Source organism: Danio aesculapii, chromosome 1 (genome assembly GCF_903798145.1).
Source record: "Danio aesculapii chromosome 1, fDanAes4.1, whole genome shotgun sequence".
In the NCBI taxonomy this organism is placed as follows: Eukaryota; Metazoa; Chordata; class Actinopteri; order Cypriniformes; family Danionidae; genus Danio; species Danio aesculapii.
In genome coordinates, this window is record NC_079435.1 from 28,991,693 (window position 1) to 29,013,087 (window position 21,395).

Below are 21,395 nucleotides of genomic sequence, written 5' to 3' on the forward strand. Positions count from 1 at the left end.
TTAAAGAAACATGTAAAACAAACATGCTCCTTTTTTAAAACAAAATTTAATACTTTAATAAATTTGATCTTGTATATAAATCTGTTAAATGTATAAAAAAAAATAAAATAGCTTGTTTGAAATAGAGGTTGTCTAGGCAACCGTAGGCGTGGGTTTGTTTGAGGAAATGAATCAGCAGGAAGCATGGCTGTTCACCAGTGGACTGAGACTCTTAAAAAAGCCAAGAAAACTGCTTTAATATCCGATGGTAGCCAGTTGTCTTTTAAATTACTTTAGAATATTTTGTCTTCTGTGTGTGTATTTGAGCCAATATGGTTTGAATAGTTTTTCTATTTGTTTTATAAATCATGTATTTATCCTTAGTAGCACTGACTAGTAGCACACGAAAACTTGCATACGAAAAAAAAAACCATGGATTTATTGTAGCTTTGCTGTATTGTGTATGTATAGTGTATGATAACCAACGTTGCTGTAAAAATAGCACGTGTTAGCTTTGGTTCGTGTAGCGTTGTTTAGGTGTTTTTGTTTTACTTTGTTATGAAACCGTGGTAAATTTACCAAGAGGAATATCTCAAGCTTTGCGTGTATTTTAAATCTTTAACATTATATAGCATGTATGGTGAAGTGTAAGATGTCTTTTCATGTGTCTTTCTCGTTAGGGAAAAGAAAAGTTCATTATCTGTTTGAAGATGGCAATGAGATGGCTGAGGAGTATGACCTAAAAACAGATGGGCTTGTCAGTAAGTGTTTTATTTTCTGGCTTCATCTGAGTAGATCATAAAAGAATTCATTTTAAAATTCTGTCATCATTTCATCTTTCGTTAGTGCGAAAGTGGCGACATAAAACCACCTTTGGAGGACAGGGGCAGTGGACCTCGGAAGTTGGCGAAACAAGCCCAACTGGTGCTACATCTGATTTAATAAAGGAGAACAGTTCAAATGTGAGTGCTCATTTTCAGTTTTTAATACTTAATTGATGGTGATTTACAAAAAAATAAAAAAGGAATTCATGCAAGACGGGCTAATTTCATTAGAGTTTTTTTTTTTTCCCACAGCCATTATTCATGCGCCGGGACACAAAGACATGTTTCCAGTGGAGGATCCGTAACATTTCTTACCCTTTAGAAGTCTACAGTGTGACAGCTGAGCCAATGGAAAAATGTTGTGTCATTCGGACCTCAAACAAAAAGTAAGTTAATATTAATAACAGGTTTTAAATGACCAAACCATTTTAAAGCCAAATGTCACATTTTCTTTGAGACGAATTCATTTATTTTTTAATCACAGTAAAGCAGATTATTGTATTGTGAATCTTGAGGTAAGTGGATCGTTACATCCCTACTTAGGATTCATTCACACTTGGCACATTTGGTTCAGTTAAAGTGAATGTGGTTCATTTATTCAATAAGTGTGCATTGTGCCATCCAACCCTTGAAATTAACCAAAAAAAATAAACAAAGACTGGTTAAAATATCAAATATAATTCTCACATCGCTCACAACAAAAACGGATATGATGTCCTCTTTAAAATTTTACAGTAAACAGCCTGTTGTTTTGTCCCATTTATACGTTTTATAAGCTTTACATGAGTTATGATAATAATAGATATACATATAAACAACAAGCACATTTAGCGATGAGGGATGTTTGAGTTAAGAATTATTGCAAAATCAACGTAAGTCATAAAAAAGCAAGACAAAAATGAAAGGCTAGTATGAATGCAAAGAAAACCTGAAAGTGTGTGTTTGTGTAATTTCTTTTTTTAAGCAAACCAAAACAAGAAAATAAAAAAACAAATCACAAGTATTAAAAAAGTGGCTTAATTATTTGACTTTTATTATGTAATAATGTATTTTTGTTATTTACTAAACTTAATTATATTCAATTATCTCAGAGTTAGAAAAAAAAAAACACTAATCATTTAACATTTTTTCTAACAAAACTTGTCAGGTTTCCCACAATTCTAGAAAGCACCTGAATTGCAGACTTATGGATTCAAAGACTGGAAAGTACTTAAAAGAAACATAGGTCCTTGAAAGTGCTTGAATTACATTTAAAATTAAATTTGTTTTAGGTGTTATTTCAACAATTGAACAAAAACTATGACAAATAATGCAAATTGTATCGATATTTCAGAAACTGCATTTGAATAGTAGCAGTTTTGCTTTCAACAACTTTTATTAAAGTTCTTTGAACATGACTGTTCCAAACAGTCACAATTATTATAATATAATAACACAATTATTTGAAAATTACACATTCAAAACATCGTCATTACTCTGACATTGTTAATGTAAATGAAATGTCAAGTACAGTAAGGACTTTCATTGTGCTACATATGCTGTGTGTGTGAGTTACAAAGTTGCTTGATTTGAAATGAATGGTGCTTTAAAGTCCTTGAATCTGCTGTTCATGAAAGAGTGCCTGACTTATGCCTTTAAATCATACTTGTTTTCAGTCCTAGTGATTTAACCTTAGTGAAAAGTGTGTAATAGTTGTAATAGCCCTACAGTGAGCCTATAGGTGGTGCTGTTGATCTGAATGGAAGATGAATGACTAACCATGAGAAACATTTTCTTGTTCACCTCCTCATTTTCCCAGGTACTATAAGAAGTTCAGCATTCCAGATCTTGAGCGTTGCCAGTTGCCTTTGGAGAGCACAGCCTTGAGTTTCACCCACGCCAACAACACTTTAATCATCAGCGTGAGTGAACTCTCACCGTTAGTCTCACTTAATCACTTTCTCCAAGAATTTTTTTTCCCGCATCACGTAGAGGAACTTTCCCTTTTGCGTGGATCGGGGACCAGATTGCCAAAGCTCTAATCCTCACTATGAGAGCACACAGATCTGGTCTCAGATCATCAAAAGGGCAACCATTCCGTCACTTTTTATTGGTTCATCAAAGTAAAGAAGGTTGAACTGAACTTCTCTCACCTCCGTCGTCTGCTTCAGCACTCAGTTATTTCATCCAGCAATTGATTTTATATGGACTTTCTCTCACTTTTGTTGTAGTACAAGAAGCCCAAAGAGATTTTAACGCTGGAACAGGAGCTGCTTGGGGAGCTGAAGAAACTGAAGGGGACAAGTGAAGGAGATATTGACTGTAAAACTCAGTGAACTGCTGTGGATCTGGAGCTTTTGCAGTATTGCGGCTGTTCGGCTGCATTTCTTTACGCATGTTTCTATAAGCTTTGTGTATACAAACATCTGACTTTCTATCTCGTGTTGAGATATAAAATTTAAAATGTTGAGCTGGAGGATGTAAAATTGTTTGTTGTGTCTAAATAATACATTTCACTAAAATTTCACTTCATTTCAGCTTTTTATTTTTAAAGAAATTCTAGAAATAGCTATAATAGTTATTTTTACATGTATCGATGTAGTGCTTTACAGTCTTAAAAATAAAGGAAGAAAAAAATGTTTTTTTAGGTTCTAAAAAAATGTATGAATAACTGGTTATTTGAAGAGGGGCAGCACGGTGGCGCAGTGGGTAGCACAATTGCCTCACAGTGCGAAGGTTGCCGGTTCAAGCCCCTGCTGGGTCAGTTGGCATTTCTGTGTGGAGTTTGCATGTTCCCCTCGTGTTGGCGTGGGTTTTCTTCAGGTGCTCCAATTTACCCCACAGACCAAAGACATGTGGTATAGCTAAATTGAATAAGCTAAATTGGCCATAGTGTATGTGAGTGTGAGTGTGCGGGTGTTTTCCAGTGTTGGGTTGTGGCTGGAAGGGCATCCGCTGCGTAAAACATGTGCTGGATAAGTTGGCGGTTCATTCAGCTGTGGTGACCCCTGATTAACAAAGGGCCTACGCCGAAAAGAAAGTGAATGAATAAATGGTTATTTGAAGAATACTATACTATTGAGTAATATTATTTAACTATATATACCTACTATATTATAATGCAGATTAAGTTTAGGGTGAGTTGCATGTAATTATTTAATTAATTGCAATTATTAAGTATAAGGAGCATGTCTTGCTTAATGTTTCTTTGAAGAACAAAAAATGAAACATAAAAATGTTCTTCTGTTGCATCATTGTGAAACCCTGTTTGGTTCTTGGCAATAACAAGTGCACAGAAAATAAAATCAAGATCTAAAACTGACTTAAAATGTATTAAAAACAAGTAGGAATGATGGTGATATATTGCAAAAAAAAAATTAAACAGCACTCATAAGTAAATGCAAAATTAAACAAGCATTTTTTCATAAATTAACAGCTTCAAATACTTGCAATTATAATTTTGATATAGTTGTAGTTGTAATTATTATCATTTGTATCACAAAAAATGGACACTTATTTTAACTTAAACATGTTGTCATTATTGTTATTTGGACACATCAGTTTCTTTGAAGAGCATATGGGAAAATTCAACATTTCATTCAACCTAGTTATCTATATTCATCTCATGTTTGGCACGGACCACAGTGCCAATACTACAAACAAACTCGTTGGTTTAAGACCACAATACCATTTGAATATACTGTTTCTGACTCATTTGCTTTAGTTCCCACTCTACAGCTTTTGCGCCAAACCAAAAGACTGTATGCATAAAACAGGCACCAAACCGCAAGTCATTCTCACTATTGTATGCACAGACCTCCGAGGAGAGTGTTTTCTGCTGTGAAATTCACCAGCCACCATTCAGGGCTGACTCTTGTTCTAGATGTTAATATAGTAACAATGTAATATTTTTAGATTGGCAAAGATGGAAAAACACAGCAGGGATGCTTTAAGCAATTCTCATTTATCAGTTAAAATTTTCACAAGTTTAAAACTGCTGAAGGGTTCTCTTTCTGACATTCATGCATTCATTCATTTTCATTTTGACTTAGTCCCTTTATTAATCAGGAGTCGCCACAACGGAATGAACTGCCAACTCATCCAGCAAATGTTTTACGCAGCGGATGCCCTTCCAGCCGCAACCCAACACTGGGAAACACCTATACACTCTTGCAATCACACACAAACACTACAGACAAGTTAGCTCATTCAATTCACCTATACGCATGTCTTTGGACTGTGGGGGAAACCCACGCGAACACGGGGAGTACATGCAAACTCCACACAGAAATGCCAACTGACCCAGCTGGCACTTGAACCAGGGACCTTCTTGCTGTGAAGCGATTATGCTACCCATTGCATCTTCATGACTCCCTTCTATTTCTGACAGTTAAGCTAAAAAAGCTCCATTTGGGTGTCAATATGCGTGCATATGTATGTTATTGACCAATGTTGTCCACTTTTGTTGGCATTTATAATGAGAATGATGGGAGGGAGGTGGGGGAACAGGGAGGTTTTATCAGTTCTATTACAGAGTTGCATAACATATTATTTTGATGAGAGGGGCAGTGTCTTGCATTTAGAATATTTCTGTTATTCCAATTGCTTAGTTGCAATAAGCCCTTAAAATAATTGTCTATCTTCAGTTTCCAATTTTAGTAGATCAAGTTTCCCAATTAATATTACCCCAGAGCCCATGGAGATGCTGACTCAACTCATACATTCAATGAATTTTACATTAATTTTACTTAAATGACATACAACAAATGTAGAATTTCCTATACATGGAATCTATTATTAATGTAAAATCATGCAAACTGCTTAAATGGTAGTGGGAACATTTGATTCTCTTACTAATTGTTCTTTAACTTATTGTTCAGCTTTTTAAACTACTAACAGAGTTGACGTTTTCTTGCATTTTGATGCTAGCATCGAATCAGATGCCAGACATGCCTAAAACTGAATTTTATGCATTTTTATTATTTTTTGTGAGCATATTAAGATCATTATCATAAAAGTGAATGAGAAATTCACAAAATATTACAATAAAAGAGTTGACAATTAACCTATTGGTGTATATTAAACATTATTCAATTAATGAGAGAATACATCACATGCCTTAATGCTTTCCAGATTTTCCCAGAAACAAATCTGTTTTAATCACAGTGCTTTAAAGATTGTTTTGCCTTTTTTAACTGATGTAACAGAGTTGACCAGAATGTAGAGACAGATACAAAATGTTTTAGTTTTTTTTACAACTGAAATGACAAATAATACAGAATTTAGATGATTCATATAAATGTTTATTTTGCTTAATAGAAAAACACAAAAAATATTAAAATTATACTTGATTTCATGATAATTAAAGCTAAATGTAAGATTCAGGATGCAGAGTTAGTCAAAAATAGGTATATAGGTGTCTTAAAGTTAATATGTTTCGAGACAAAAATGACCCTAAATACACATGCAAATATTATTTTAAAGATAACTTGACATCATTTGTATTATTAATCAATTGTTTCATTAAAGTTTAAGTTTTTGTCACCCATGTAAACTTAAAGCTGCAGTCACTGCACTCTTTGCTCCACAGACTTCCATTCATACACATTTGAATCCAGCAGACCAGAAACGCAAAAGTTGCTGCATTCCAGAGTTCAAACTTGGTGAACTCTGTGGCTGCAGACTATATGCACATGCAAGCTGATGTGCATGTGATGCTTTTAATGCGCATACCTAACCCTACCAGTGACGTCACTAGCTCCATTGAGTGTGTTGTGTCTGACATAGCATGTCTGAGACTGTGTGTCTCAGCTTGCACATGCAGGTCTGCAGTCAGATACTAGTGACCTGCAAATTCTGATCACGTGATTGTGTGAGACCAGTAGATCAAAACGTGACCTCTTTACAGAATTGTAAAATATGGAGCAATTGTTCACTTTATTAATGTATAATCATCTTGTTTTGAGAATTTAAGATGGCTGCTCCATCTTGAGTTTGTGTCAGAAGTTGGGTTGTTGTTGTTTTATTTTTTAACACCATTTTTGAAGAAAACATTTATATATTTATGTAGTATGAAGTCACTAGAATCATATATGTCTATCTATCTATCTATCTATCTATCTATCTATCTATCTATCTATCTATCTATCTATCTATCTATCTGTCTGTCTGTCTGTCTGTCTGTCTGTCTGTCTGTCTGTCTGTCTGTCTGTCTGTCTGTCTATATATATATATATATATATATATATATATATATATATATATATATATATATATATGTGTGTGTGTGTGTGTGTGTATACAGTATATAAATTCTTATTATTTTGTTGCAGAGACGCTATTGGTTAAATGCCAGCAAAGTAGAACACAGAAGCTTGAAACGGAAAGCTCGAGTTTGTCTGTGGTTTGGAGGTGTTATAAAGTTGATGAGGGCAACATTGCCATAGAAACTGTGATATATGTGAATTTGGGATTGCCTGCCAGGTATTTTAAGTTGAAGTGCTATTTGTTTTTATATTAGTTTTTATATTTACTGTTGTACTAAAGTCCAATAATGAAAAAATAATATTGTTTATTACTGGATTGTTCAAGCTACCTCACAGAAGTGCTCTGTTTGTTAAGAGTTGTTGAATATTAAAATAAGGTGAATTAAATAAAAAATAAGGAACATCCTGGATCTGTGTCTTCGCTCATCTTTATTCTTTTTTTATGTATTATAGAAGTATCAGATCGGGTTTCGGTATCGATGGATACTCAAAATCAAATGACTCGGACTCGAGGGCAAAAAACCTGATTGGGACATCCCTAATATTTATATATATATATATATATATATATATATATATATATATATATATAAAATACACACAGTTGAAGTCAGAATTATTAGACCCTCTGTTTATTTTTTCCTCAATTCCTGTTTAACAGAGAGATTTTTGTCAACGCATTTATAAAAACAATAGTTTTAATAACTCATTTCTAAGAACTGATTTATTTTATCTTTGCCATGATGACAGTAAATCACATTTTACTAGATATTTTCCAAGACACTTCTATACAGCTTAAAGTGACATTTAAAGGCTTAACTAGGTTAATTAGGTTGACTAGGCAGGTTAGGCTAATTAGGCAAGTCATTGTATAACGATGGTTTGTTCTGTAGACTATCGTAAAAAATATAGCTTAAAGGGGGTTAATCATTTTGACCTTAAAATGGTTTAAAAAAATTTAAAACTGCTTTTGTTCTAGCCGAAATAAAACAAATAAGACTTTCTCCAGAAGAAAAAATATTATCAGACACACTGTAAGTTTCCTTGCTCTGTTAAACGTTATTTGGGAAATATTTAAAAGAGAAAAAAATTAAATTCATAATAATTCTGACTTCAACTGTATATACTGAACCATGACTTAAATATGTCCTATGGCATGACATAGCAATAGTTCAGATAAATAACTATTACTATTATACTAGCAGCATGAGAGCAATTTATCTTTATCCCATTATTGGACACCGATCTTCATACAGTGCTAATTATTTTACATGAACTAATGAATAATTAGTTTTTTCTTCCATGATCTGTTGGATTTGGACATTTTCAATAAATGGGGTACTCTAAATCACTCCAAATGACAACAAAACAATTTCATCATGGTTACACTAAAGTAAAAATGTGGAAAATTTCGGGACAAAACGTAACATTCACACCATAAGCTTCACAGGGGGCTTCGGTTACATGAATCCTTCAACTAATTACAGTTTTTTTTGTGTCACACCACAGGACATGGTTTTCAGTGACAAAATGAATCAAGTTCTCATGTTTAATCATAAAAAAGGATCGCCATTTACTAAAATACACACTTGTAAAAAAAAATAGGCCTGATGCATTTATTAATGATTTTATGATTTTTCTTTTTCATTTATAGGAGCTGTAATTTATTGCTTGTGACAATCACATCATACAGTTTTGTGAAATGACATATAAATGTAATAACACAGCAGTTATTACAGCAAGAGTTCCATGGAAGACAATTAAATGTTAAACCATTTACTGCATTTTAAAGGATGACAGTACATTTCCTGGCTTCCCCCACAGTCCAAAGACATGCAATACAGGTGAATTGAATAAGCTAAATTGGAGGTAGAGTATGTGTGAATGTAAGAGTGTATGGGTGTTTCCCAGTGTTGGGTTGTAGCTGGAAGGTAATCCACTGAGTAAAAACATATGCTGGAAAAGTTAGTGGTTCATTCCGCTAAGGCGACCCCTGATTAATAATTCTTGTGAGACAATGAAAATGCAATGTCACATCATCAACCCAGTTACAGAATGCACTGTAATCCTATTGCTTACACTGTTATGCTAACACACTGGAACATCGGCCATTTTGGAACACTGACCAGTTCTGACATCCAACTTCTGAGGTAAATCAAATGCAGCATAGCAAAAGTGTACATTTAATGAGTATCTGTGAATCATTGTGTACCTTAATCAACTGTAGAACTCTTAAGAATGATGCATGTGACGATTCAAGGTTTTTACAGCAGTAAACTGAGACTTGTTTGATTTACTCAACAGCTCACACCACACCTTGAACTCTTATATCTGGCATCAGTCTTTTGGCTCTGGTGATGGTAAAAAGCGTGGGTACATGCCATTGATATGAGTTTGTCAAAATGATTAAAAACACACTGAGCGTTCACCAGAATCGTCAGCTTTTGCAGCGTGCTAAACTCTCACCGTTACAGTCTCGTATTGACCACAGAAAGACGGAAAGCATTGAGCATCATTACACCCGTGTGTTGACAAGCAGTGCTGCGAGCCAAACATCTGCACACATCATTGAAACCTTCTAGGAGCAGAGCTAGAGTCCTGGCGCTGTCTTCACCCTCTCTCACACTGCCCAAAGATGGTACGCTCCAGTTCACAGCAACACGAGATTCCAGATTCATCCAATAGCTAATGTCCAGGGGAGACTGCTGGCCTGAGCTTTGTGAAAAATTATTTTGAAATAAATAGTCTAACATGGAATAGTCAGATGTCTATGGGTTAAGTGCTACCAAGAGATATTCATATAGTTCCTCCAGTCCTTTCTTTAAAGATACCGGCTCTTCTGACAGACCGGTGACCATTGGTCTGTATATTGGCAGACGTTGACTGTTATCTGTAGGTCAAAGCAAATACAACAGGTCCTAAAGGAGTGGTCTGTTGCTAATGTCATCAACATTTTGAAGTGAGTTGTTGATTTTTGACATTTTAGCAATGGTGTAAAGTTACAGACTACAACTACTCAAATGACTATTATTGAGTATTTTTTCTCAGGAATTGTACTTTACTAAGTATTTTTAAAAATGTGTACTTTTACTTTCTCTTGAGCACATTTTCAGTGCTATTTTGGTACATTTACTGTAATATACTTTATAATACTTTATTTTTTGCTCTTTTCTATGGTGATTGGCTAAGTAGAATAATCAGTTCCATGATTTCCGTCCAATCAGATTGTTCATATAAAATTATCAACAGACAAACCGACTTCAAGATGTACATTATATGCTTTATAAATGCAGCAAAAGAGTGCATTATGTCTAAGACATTTATTCATTTTCCTTCAGCTTAGTCCCTTTATTTATCAGGGGTCACCATAGCGGAATGAACCACCAACTTATCCAGCATATGCTTTATGCAGTGGATGTCATTCCAGCTGCAACCCAACACTGGGAAACACCCACAGTCTCTCATTCACACTCGTATTTAGCTTATTCAACTCACCTATAGGGCATGTCTTTAGACTGTGGGGGAAACCAGAGCACCCGGAGAAAACCCACACAGACACAAACTCACAAACCCAGCTGGGACTCGAACCAGCAATCTTGAAGCGACAGTGCTAACCACTGAGCCACCATTTCCAAGAAGACATAAAATCGCCTAATCATAACGATGACTAAAATCACCAAATGACCTTAAACAATAACTAAATGCACCACAGAATGTTACTTTTTCAAATACATGCACAAAGTGCATGTAAACACTCTGACCATTCACAGCCTTACTCACTGCTCTTGAGTACTTTTATAAGGGCTACTTTTTACTTATACTTTGAGTAATATTTACAATAAATAATTTTACTTTCTGAGTGTCATGGCATTTCTGTGTGGAGCTTGTGTGTTCTCCCTGTGTTGGCGTGGGTTTCCTGGTGCTTGGGTTTCCCCCACAAGTCCAAAGGCATGTGGTATAAGTGAATTGAATAAAATAAATTGGCCGTAGTGTATGAGGGTGTGTGTGAATGAGTGTGTATGGATGTTTCCCACTACTGGGTTGCAACTGGAAGAGCAACCGCTGTGTAAAACATATGCTGGAATAGTTGTCGGTTCATTCCGCTGTGGCGACCCCTGATGAATAAAGGGACTTAGCTGAAGAAAAATCTGATAACACTGATAATGTTTTTTCTTCTTAAGAAAGTCTTATTTGTTTTACTTTGGCAAGAATAAAAGCAGTTTTTAGTTTTTTAAAAGCCATTTTAAGGTCAAAATTATTAGACCCTTTAAGCAATGTTTTTCCCTAATAGACTACATAACAAACTATCACTATACAATAACTTGCCTAATTTACCCTATCTTCCCTATTTAACCTAATTAACCTATATTTAATCCTTTAAATGTCATTTTAAGCTGTATAGAAGTGCTCACTCCGTTAAATATTTCCTACTATATATATATATTTCTTTGTTATTGAAAAAAAAATGTATTTCTGATCTGATATTAATGGGGGGTGGGGGGAGGTGAATATGTCAGAGAGAGTGTACATTGCAACTGGGTTAATGATCAATCGCATCAAAACATTTTGCAGTGCACTCACAACTTACACCACTAAGCCTGTTTTCAGAAGTGCGTCTTTAGTAATGTTGTCTGTCAATCAAGCATTGATGAGCAGAGATTATATAAATAGCTTCTGCCAACACGGTGAATTATTTGCACTTAGCCTAAATCATGACACTGAAAATAGAGATCTTTTCTTTCTCTTGCATAGGCCAAGTGCGCATTGGCTCTGTTTGTGCATTAGTTCTAAAATGCACCGGTTTCCCCACAGACCAAAGACAAGCGCTATTGGTAAATTGAATTAGTGTATTGAAGTTAAATTGGCCATAGTGTATGTGTGGGTGTGAATGCAACAGTGTATGGGTGTTTCCCAGTGTTGGGTTGCGGCTATAAGGGCATCTGCTGCATAAAACATATGCTGGATAAGTTGGTGGTTTATTCCGCTGTGGCAAACCCTGATTAGTAAAGGGACTAAGCCGAAAATGTACATTTACTGTACATTTACATTTAGTCATTTAGCAGACGCTTTTATCCAAAGCGACTTACAAATGAGGACATAAAATAAAAATAAAATAAAATAAATTACTGACTGGGAAGAGTGTGATCCTCAGTAATTTAATGTATGATACCCAGTCAGTTTTTTTTTACAGAAGGATTCCAGGAAATCAGGCCCATGAGATTAGCTCTAACCCTAATCAAACATACCTGAACATGCTAATAAATGTCTCCAGACTCATTAGAAAATCACAGGTAGGTGAGCTTGGAGGTAAACTCTGTAACACATTGGTCCTCCAGGGGAAGATTTGAGGAACCTTGATTTAACCATTTACAATGTCAGCAAGCTTCAATTTTAAAGCAATGTAGAGTATCCGAGCAGTTGATTACCAAACTGTAAGGAACTACTCATTTTCCTTTGGCTTAGTCCTTTATTTATCAGGGGCCGCCACAGCGGAATGAGACGCCAAATATTTCAGCATATATTTTACACAGCGAATGCTTTTCCAGCTGCAACCCAGTTCTGGGAAACAAGCATACACTCTCACATTTACACACAGACACACTTTGGCCAAATTAGTTCACCCAATTCACTTATAGTAACTGAAATCAGAGCACCCGTAGGAAACATGCAAACTCGACACAGACATGCCAACTGGCCCAGCCGGGACTTGAACCAGCAAACTTCTTGCTGTGCGACATCAGTGCTAACATTGAGCCACCGTGCTGCAGTGTGTGTCAAATGTACCTTCATCAAATTTTGTAGTAATAGTTACAGGTTGCTATTTTAAAAACAATGATATTGCCAGTTTATTTCAATCTTAAAATAATGTCAATTCAATAATGAAGTTTGATTTATCGAATGATGCAGTCATGGTTTTTGTGTAAGGTGATCTTTTGACACGAACACAACAAAGCACCAATTTAAAGAGTTTTAGTAGGTCAATCAAATGCTTTTCTAGATGCTTCTTTGCCACGAAACATGGCTCTGCACGTGGATGCAGTCCAAGGGCCAACTGACAAATCAGAAGTCCTGGGAAAAAGGCGACAGGGTGAAGAGCTCGGTGCTGTGATTTTTGTTCAGTGTCTCTTCTTCCCTTTCTCCCTCCCCATCCTGAGGCCTCAATGGTCATGCTCAACTGCCTCAACAGAGAGACACTCTTTTTTGGCCCTTTTCATTCGTCTGTGCCCCTCTTTGCCTCTTCCCAGCCATTTGCCCTCTTTCAGCCCCTCTCGCCCACATCTCAACCCATAACACCCCCACCGAACGTTTTCTCTCCCCCCCCCCTAGTCGCTCTTGGTTTCTCCTCACCCCCTCTGTGTGACTGGGCTTCCTTTTTTGATAGCTGACCCCTCCTTGTGTTATTATTCAGGTCCACCATTGAATAACATGTTTCTTTTCTACGGCGCCTACAAAGGGAGCATTTGATCAGAGGGTTACGGTGCGCGGGTCGCAGAAATGCAACTACACGGTGGTAACCTTTGTTTGGGACAGCAATGGTGGGTTGACCTCATCTCTTCTAAAGCGAAAGGCCCGAGCTATTCAAAGGCCCAGTCTCACTTGCTGAGCACATTCAATCGAGACCGGCCTGTCACAGATATTGCCTCACAGTTATCTGAGGCTCAGGCCTCTTTTTCTGGGAGTTCGACTGCTGGGCCAAAAACATAACAACAGCTATACGGTCCTGGAGGTATACCTCTTGAATAGACCCGAGCATGCCCTTGAGGTTTCTCTCAGGCTGCTGTTGTTGTCAACTGAATAAGCCTGACTCTGAAAGAAACTGGCTCCCAATTTGGCCGACTTGTGTTCCTGAAGGCCTTCGACTTTAACCCACACTTGTCGTGCTCGTGTTCTTGATGCGCCCACACACATACAGCGTGATCTATGAGAGAAGGAGAATTCGACCTGTCAGCTAATGATCGCTGACTCCTTCAAAGCAAACGCAGCATAGAAGTGCATCTCAAAGGAGGAGAATCAATCACCGTCCGAATTGCCCACAAAAGACGTCGGGGAGTCAATGAATCTCACACCCTAAAAAAACTTGTTAAATCAATACTTTTACATGAATTTAATACACGCTCTAAAATAAATATTTCCATTTGTTTAAGTATCTTACAATCTTCCAATAAAAATATATAGTCATGTACAAACAATAAAGATGCTTTTGATAATATCCCTACACATCGTGGAATCTGTGTGTATCTGCATATGTTTGGGGTCATCAGTAGGTAGCTGCCATGGTCACTGTCAGAAAATAATGTGCAAAACATTTGAAGGTTTACCTTTCCACTGGGATGATTTAGCACCTTATCTACCTCTGAAGGTGCTTATAGGGTATATGCTAGTGTTTCTTCCCATACTGCCTTTTCATTTTTATACAGTTCCTTTTACAGCATCAATGTTATAATGTAATTTAAATACAATTAGTTAAACAGACTTTGGCATTCATTTAGTTGCTCAAGCGTAAAACGTGACAAAAACGAGACATGCCTCGCACATGCCCGTCAGAATCGACAGGCTAGCGCAGAAGCTTCATTGAATATGCTGGGGGAAAATAATTGTTCATATTTTAAAGACATGGCGGGCAAATATGTAATTTAATGCAGTGCTTCTTGTACAATCTGAGACCCACTTTATATCGGATATCAGTCAGCCAGTGGAGATCGCAGATTTTTGGATGAAAGAAAACAGACCTTAAATGCGCCGATTTTGTAATTGGATACAGTTCACCGGAATCACTTAACCCAGGCTACTGACAAATTAAAAGTCCTTTAGCATACTTCCACATATACCCTATTGGTACCTGATACTCTTAACTATAGAGGTTCCAGTGGAATCTGTAGTTAAATAAAGGAGTTGTTCACCCCAAAATGAAAATTCTGTCAATAAATATACCCTCATGTCATTCAAAACCCCCTGAGAACACAAATAAATATATTTTGTTGGATGTTCTTCTTCTCAGTGTCAGTATAGCACACGTATGCTCTGTATGTGCACTTGTATAGCTTGTGGTTACACAGATGATGTATACTGCGGATGAGCCTGTGCTTTGTTTCAAACAGATGAACTCATGTGTGGCTTGGGCATCTGCAGTATATCCAGAAGACACATGGACTGTATTGACACTGTGTTTGGTACCTCTCTGGACTTTGAAAGAATCGGGACCAAAATATCTATAGTTGTGTTCTGAAGATAAACGAAGGTATCAGGCTTTTGGAACAATATGAGGTTGAGTAATTATTAACAGATGGAACTATAGAACTTTTCCATTGAATAAATGGAAAATATTTAAGATGTTCTTCAAAAAAGTTTTGCACACATTTCTGAGAGTGTTTATGTGTCGTATGTACTGCTGTCTTGTTTCATTCCCAGAGATGTGTTGCATTATTACAAGGCTTACTTGTCCTCTGTTCAGTCACGAGTTTAGTCATTGTCCCAGAACATACTGTTCCTAGTACAGTCATTCATCTGTACATACTCCTTAAATTATACACAACATTGCTTTGCTGTGATGTCCATTAAACTCTGGATGCACAAAGATTAGATAAACTCAAATTAAGATAGCACTCCATTATAAGACACTGCCCTTTCCTCAATTAACGCTTGCGCGCTGATGGTGCTTAGTCCTCTTGTTGAGGGGATATGGGATTAAATCAAAGGGCTTCTGTTCTGTTAATAGGTGTCCTCGAGGAAGACGTTTCATGAAGTGGGCCTCTCTCTGGTGCTGCCGGGTCTGCATGGCTTTCCTGGGTCGACCCTTGCGTGTAAAGGCCATATACCAGCCTTTGTACTTGGCATTCTGCAAAGCCGTGTAGTTATTTTCCAGAACGATCTCGGTGAATATGCAATCCCTGCCACGGCCCTTCCTCTGGCAACAAAAAGAGACAGACAGCGGACGACTGAAATGACAAACTCAGAAATATGCTATTGAAGACTGAGAGATTTATGAGACATAGTTCTGCACATAAGGCATGATGGGTTTACCTGTGATACGCTCAGTGCCAGTTGAGCCAGTTTAGTTGTATGTATTTTATATATCATCATGAGTAATGCTGTTTCATTGCATTTGGCAAACACTTTTTATACAAAGTGACTTGCGTTAATGGTGCACATTGTATTATCAGCTTCCCTGGGAATCAACTCAAGACCTTGGTGTTTCTGGTGCCATGCTCTACTAGTGTAGGAAAGCAGTTTGAAAAAAACATTTAACTTACTCACCCGTCCAATGAGCTTGCCTTTCTTGTTCATGCAAATATAGTATCCTGTTTTTGCTCCTCTGATTCGAACCCGGCTACCAAATGTGTCCGTTTCCACAACAAGTTTTGCTGGAAATATTAAAAGCCTGTTACTTTTCGATTTGCTTTCAGGTGATATACACAAATGATAAAGAAAGATGCATGTGATTGTGTATTGGGGAGTTCTGATGTTTGCATTATTCTAATGTAGTTCTGTAGAGTTGGGACATAGTGGGAAATAAATGCCAATATTGAGCTTAGATGTGTCAGTGTGTGTGTGAGACGTATAAGGACATACATTTTTATAGGTATTACAGAGAGAATGTGACTTATGAAGACAATGTCTCATTTTTAAAAAAAATGTTTATAAATCATATAGATTTTTTTTTATTGAGAAAGTAAAAGAATATAGAAAGATTAATGTATAGGATTTTTTTTAACAGTTTAAAAACCAGTATGCTTATGGAATGTCCCAAAAATTCACAAAAACAAACCTGTGCATGTTTGTTAGGCCAAGACTACAAAGAATAAGAGTAACAAAGAAGGGTAAAAAGCGATGTTGCTGACTTCACCTCTCCTTATTAACTGACTCATAGTTGTAAAGCTATGAAAATTCCTCATAAAATGACCCTCCAAAAAAGTGGGCAAAGTGGATGGACTGCACGAGTGGAAAGATGGCTAGACATGCAGAAATACTTTGGTGACAGGAATTCATTCCCATCGGACGGGATCCTAACCACTGTTTTGTTTGGAGCAGAAGTGCCGTGGCTCACTTAAAACAGGTGCCCTACTGTATAGGTTTAAAAATGACATTGAGTTCTAATAAAAATAAGATTGACTTCACATTGTCTATGCTATGAATCATATGTCGACCATTCGTTTAGCATAAAATTCATCTCATTTTGGAGCAAATTACTCTCAACAATTGATTGAAACTTTAGATCATTTTGCTTCACACATAATATCGGAACATTTGCAATAAACATTTGTTTTGAAAGTCACAAAAGCTGAAAAATAATGACGTTAGAAAGTGATATGTCATATTTCTATTCTACAACTCTTTATTATATGGAGAACTATTCAGGAAATGTTAAGACGGCAGAGGTAAGATGAGTACTGATGGCTTTTCCAGAACCGTAACGGGTTTCTCTTGAAATCCCCATACTCAACAATATAGAATCCATTTCAAGATTTGCAAGTTACCTTTTGGCATTGACATTTACTGGAAATACTTCAAAGTAGCCTGAAATAATATTCTTAACTGACTTGTTCTGTTCTATTGTTTGCAGATGACAAAGAAAAATGATGTGTGTCTTAAAAGACTGTGACTTGCCATGAATATCTCCATCCTCGCCATTGGCGTTGACCCTCTTATTACCCAGGACTTGTACATGTTTACCGCTGGTTCGGCTATATAGCTGATAAGTCCTTGTTAATCTCCGACTCATCCTGTCTGACAGACGACTCTGCTCCGTTACATGGTGCTTAAAATTAGGCATAGAGATGGACTGCATGGTCATCTATGAAAATGACACAGAAGAACATGCAGATTTGTTAAAACAGAAAAACGAAGAACTATATTCTGATTAATTAACGTGTAGCATGTGACATGTATATTCCAATAATGATATGAACTGCAACTTTCTTTCTCATCAGAATCAATTGATTCGAATGATTACATATGTGACTGCATTTTGTTGGCATTCCTGGGGCAAGTGCACTATCCACAGTTTAAAAGAGATGCCAATGAGGGGTCGTTTCGACCAACAATGATCTTTCACCTCAGTCTCACGGGCCTTTCCAATAATGATTTTCTTTTGTAAGCCAGTCATGCGCCATGCCCACATGTTAGAGCCATTACCTTTAAAGCAAGGGGTTCACGTCTTTTCAAGATGTTTGACAATTTGCCAATGACTCTATTAATAATGAGTTGTTTGCACGGTTATAACACATTTACTGCGCACATATAGGATCACATGATTAATGTGTGTAAATTTGTATCACTTTCTGTGTATCTTGCCGATGCTTGACTGGAAAATATTTGTAGGAGAAAATGAAACTTTTTTTGCTTTGTTTTAATGCCTTTAGCTCAGTACATTAGTGTTTTGCTTTGAATTGCATGATTTTTATGCATATTTGTATATAAATAAGGAATAGTATCAAAATCTAAAGAGTGAAAACTAATGTCAATGTGCCAAAATTAAGTACTGATATAAAATGGAAAATGATTTTTTTTTTAGTTATTAGCAGTTATTATTTTGTATGACCACCTCATCCACATTTTTTATTTATTTGCAAATATAAAATAAACATTTCATCAAAAGCAACTTAATAATTTGAGAACAAATAGTGAAATACATAAACTATATGCTAACAAACAATGTTTGTCACTATCACAAATGCCACACCTGTCTTATTCTGGTGAGTCTTTTGGGGTCAAATAAATATAAACTGAAAAGTTGTGCTGCAGGCACCGTGTTAATTTCATTTCTTACTATGTTTGTAAAAAATTTTAATTGGATGTTGAAACAATCAAATGAAGCAGCCTGCTGATTCTAAACTTTTGATTATTATATTATATTCTGGAATTGTCCTCGCACCAATAATATTATAATTAATAATATTAAGTTTTCACATTCTTTGATATTTCTACAGAAAAAAAGCCATATAAAGTATCTTCAAAAAGTTGTTGTGTATGATCATTGATTATGATGTAATGATCCAACACTATACAGATTATTAACAGTGACTAATTAGATTATACTTGTTTGTGAAACAAAATCAAAACAATAAACAAAAAACTTACCTGAGTGTAAAAACACAGAGTCAGGAATTGAAGAAATCTGAAGGCGGGAAAACAAGATTTATTATTGCTTTAAAAATTATGCAAAAATAAACAACTTTAGAAATGTCAACATTTAGGTGGTGTACTTACAGGTAACCTAACCTTGATGATTTCAGCCTCATTGTGAGATTTCCAAACCCTGTCTAATAATCATCCGAAACGGTAAATCCTTCATCAATTCCTCTGTTCGTGTTTATTACTGTATGAAGATGCTTGGTCCATCGGACATCAGCAAATTTGACGATAAATGAACAGGGCAAATTGCAGTCTACGAGTATCGGAAATATGATTTATTCATCCACTGATTCCATGTTAAATGATTCCGTCAATTACTTTTTATTCCTTGAAGTCCAAGCACTTAAGGCGACTGTTTTCAAAAACATGATTCATAATAATAAAGATAAGAAAAACATAAAAAAAGAAATATTCTTCATAAAAATTCACCGGCAAGATCCGACAACATGCGCGCTCCCATGCTGAGACTTTTACATTGTTTCCTCGCGGTATTTCCAGTGCTGATGTAAATGGCACGGGAGAATTCTGTAGTCACTTTCAGGTTGCTGAACGGTGAAATTTCCCTGACGGGAACCTGGGAGACACAAACCCCACTGCGTCTCTGTCCACTTTCAAACTCCCAATGTCAAACCCACTTTTCACGTGTAGTGAGTCCCGTTACCTCCACAGAAGCGCCTTCCCACCCTTTAAACCCCTTCACTGAGGAAGAAAGACAGTCATTTGACCATTTCAAAAGATGTTAGTTGGGGATACACGCAGTGACTTTTAGTCACTTTTAGTCACTTAGCAAATAAATAATTAAAACTTTTAGGATAACAAGTGGATTCACATTTGTTGCACTGTAAGAAGTGGTAACCTCCAATTTACTGCTGCATTAAAGAACATTTTATATTGTATTTAACCCCCAAAAAGTTTTGTTGGCAAAAATTGATTTTGGTACAGCACTTTAATAATTTTTTATTGTAATCTGTAAACAAATCTTGTAATTTATGTTTATTCAGTTTTGTTCATTTTTTTTTTAAATTTGTTTATTATATTTATTTTTGTGATTATCGTTGTTTGTAACATTGGTAATAAACATTTCATAAAATGAGCATAAGAAGGATTGCATTTCTACGAGTGGTCAAAATTTCTTATTTAAATACTCAAAAAAGATTTGATGTTTTTATACAGTTTGTCAAAGCACCATAAAAAAGTAAATATATTAATTATGCTCTTTCTCATGCCTACAAGTAACAATGTAAACATTGCAAAAACATTAGTGTCCGAATAATTGTTAATGAAATAAAACAAAAAGATTTCCCCAGACATTTATGAATGTTATAATAGATTTATGTTTAATTAAATTAATGGCATTACATAACTTATTTCATGAGTAAAGTTTAGCAATAGCCAACAGTACATTGTATGATGTGGGTAAAAATGATTGATATTTCTTTTTTGCAAACAAACAAGCAAACAAACAAACAAACAAACAAACAAACAAACAAACAAACAAACAAACAAACAAACAAACAAAAACATTAGAATAATAAATAAAGGTCATGTTCCATTAATAAATTCCATTTATTCCACCCATTTTATTCTGATCGGTAATGTTCAAATAATTTTATCTCGACCATATAATTGATGTCAGAATTATTAGCCCCCTTGTTTATTTTTCAACACATTTCTCAACATAATAGTTTTAATAACTCATTTCTAATAAATGATTTCTTTTTATCTGTGCCATGGTGACAGTAAATAATATTTGGCTAGATATTTTTCAAGACACTTCTATACAGCTTAAAGTGACGTTTAAAGGCTTAACTAGGTTAAGTATGTTAACTAGGCAGGTTAGGTTAGTTAGGCAAGTTATTGTATGATGATGGTTTGTTTTGTAGACCATCGAAAAAAAAAAAAATATATAGCTTAAAGGGGCTAATAATTTTGACCTTAAAATTGGTTTTAAAAAAATCTAAACTGCTTTCATTCTAGCCAAAATATAACAAATAAGACTTTCTCCAGAAGAAAAAATATTATCAGACATACTGTGAAAATTTCCTTGCTCTGTTAAACAGCATTTGCGAAATATTTAAAAAAGAAAAAAAATCAAAGGGGGGCTAATAATACTGACTTAAACTATATATTGTCCTACATTAATTTAAACAATTTGACACTTATGACTGTATTCCAGGTCATATTTAAATTAATAATACCTTAGTATTAGGTTACA

At 35.6% G+C, this 21,395-nt stretch overlaps 2 protein-coding genes across 2 annotated transcripts; one reads left to right on the forward strand and one right to left on the reverse strand.

Annotated features, from left to right (window-relative positions):
- The first annotated feature begins 174 nt into the window (after window positions 1–174).
- On the forward strand, window positions 175–3,407 carry dpcd (deleted in primary ciliary dyskinesia homolog (mouse)). The gene is made up of 6 exons (XM_056475452.1): window positions 175–247; window positions 660–740; window positions 826–941; window positions 1,056–1,189; window positions 2,602–2,704; window positions 3,014–3,407. The coding sequence occupies exons 1-6, from the start codon at window positions 184–186 to the stop codon at window positions 3,116–3,118; spliced, it is 603 nt and encodes a 200-aa protein (XP_056331427.1). The 5' UTR covers window positions 175–183; the 3' UTR covers window positions 3,119–3,407.
- A 10,180-nt stretch (window positions 3,408–13,587) lies between these two features.
- Window positions 13,588–19,809, reverse strand: fgf8b (fibroblast growth factor 8b). Its single transcript, XM_056475573.1, has 5 exons — window positions 19,256–19,809; window positions 19,127–19,163; window positions 17,654–17,840; window positions 16,304–16,410; window positions 13,588–15,953 (listed from the first exon to the last, which is right to left on the reverse strand). Exons 1-5 carry the CDS (start codon window positions 19,285–19,287, stop codon window positions 15,678–15,680), a joined length of 639 nt encoding a protein of 212 aa, XP_056331548.1. The 5' UTR covers window positions 19,288–19,809; the 3' UTR covers window positions 13,588–15,677.
- Between the last annotated feature and the right edge of the window lie 1,586 nt (window positions 19,810–21,395).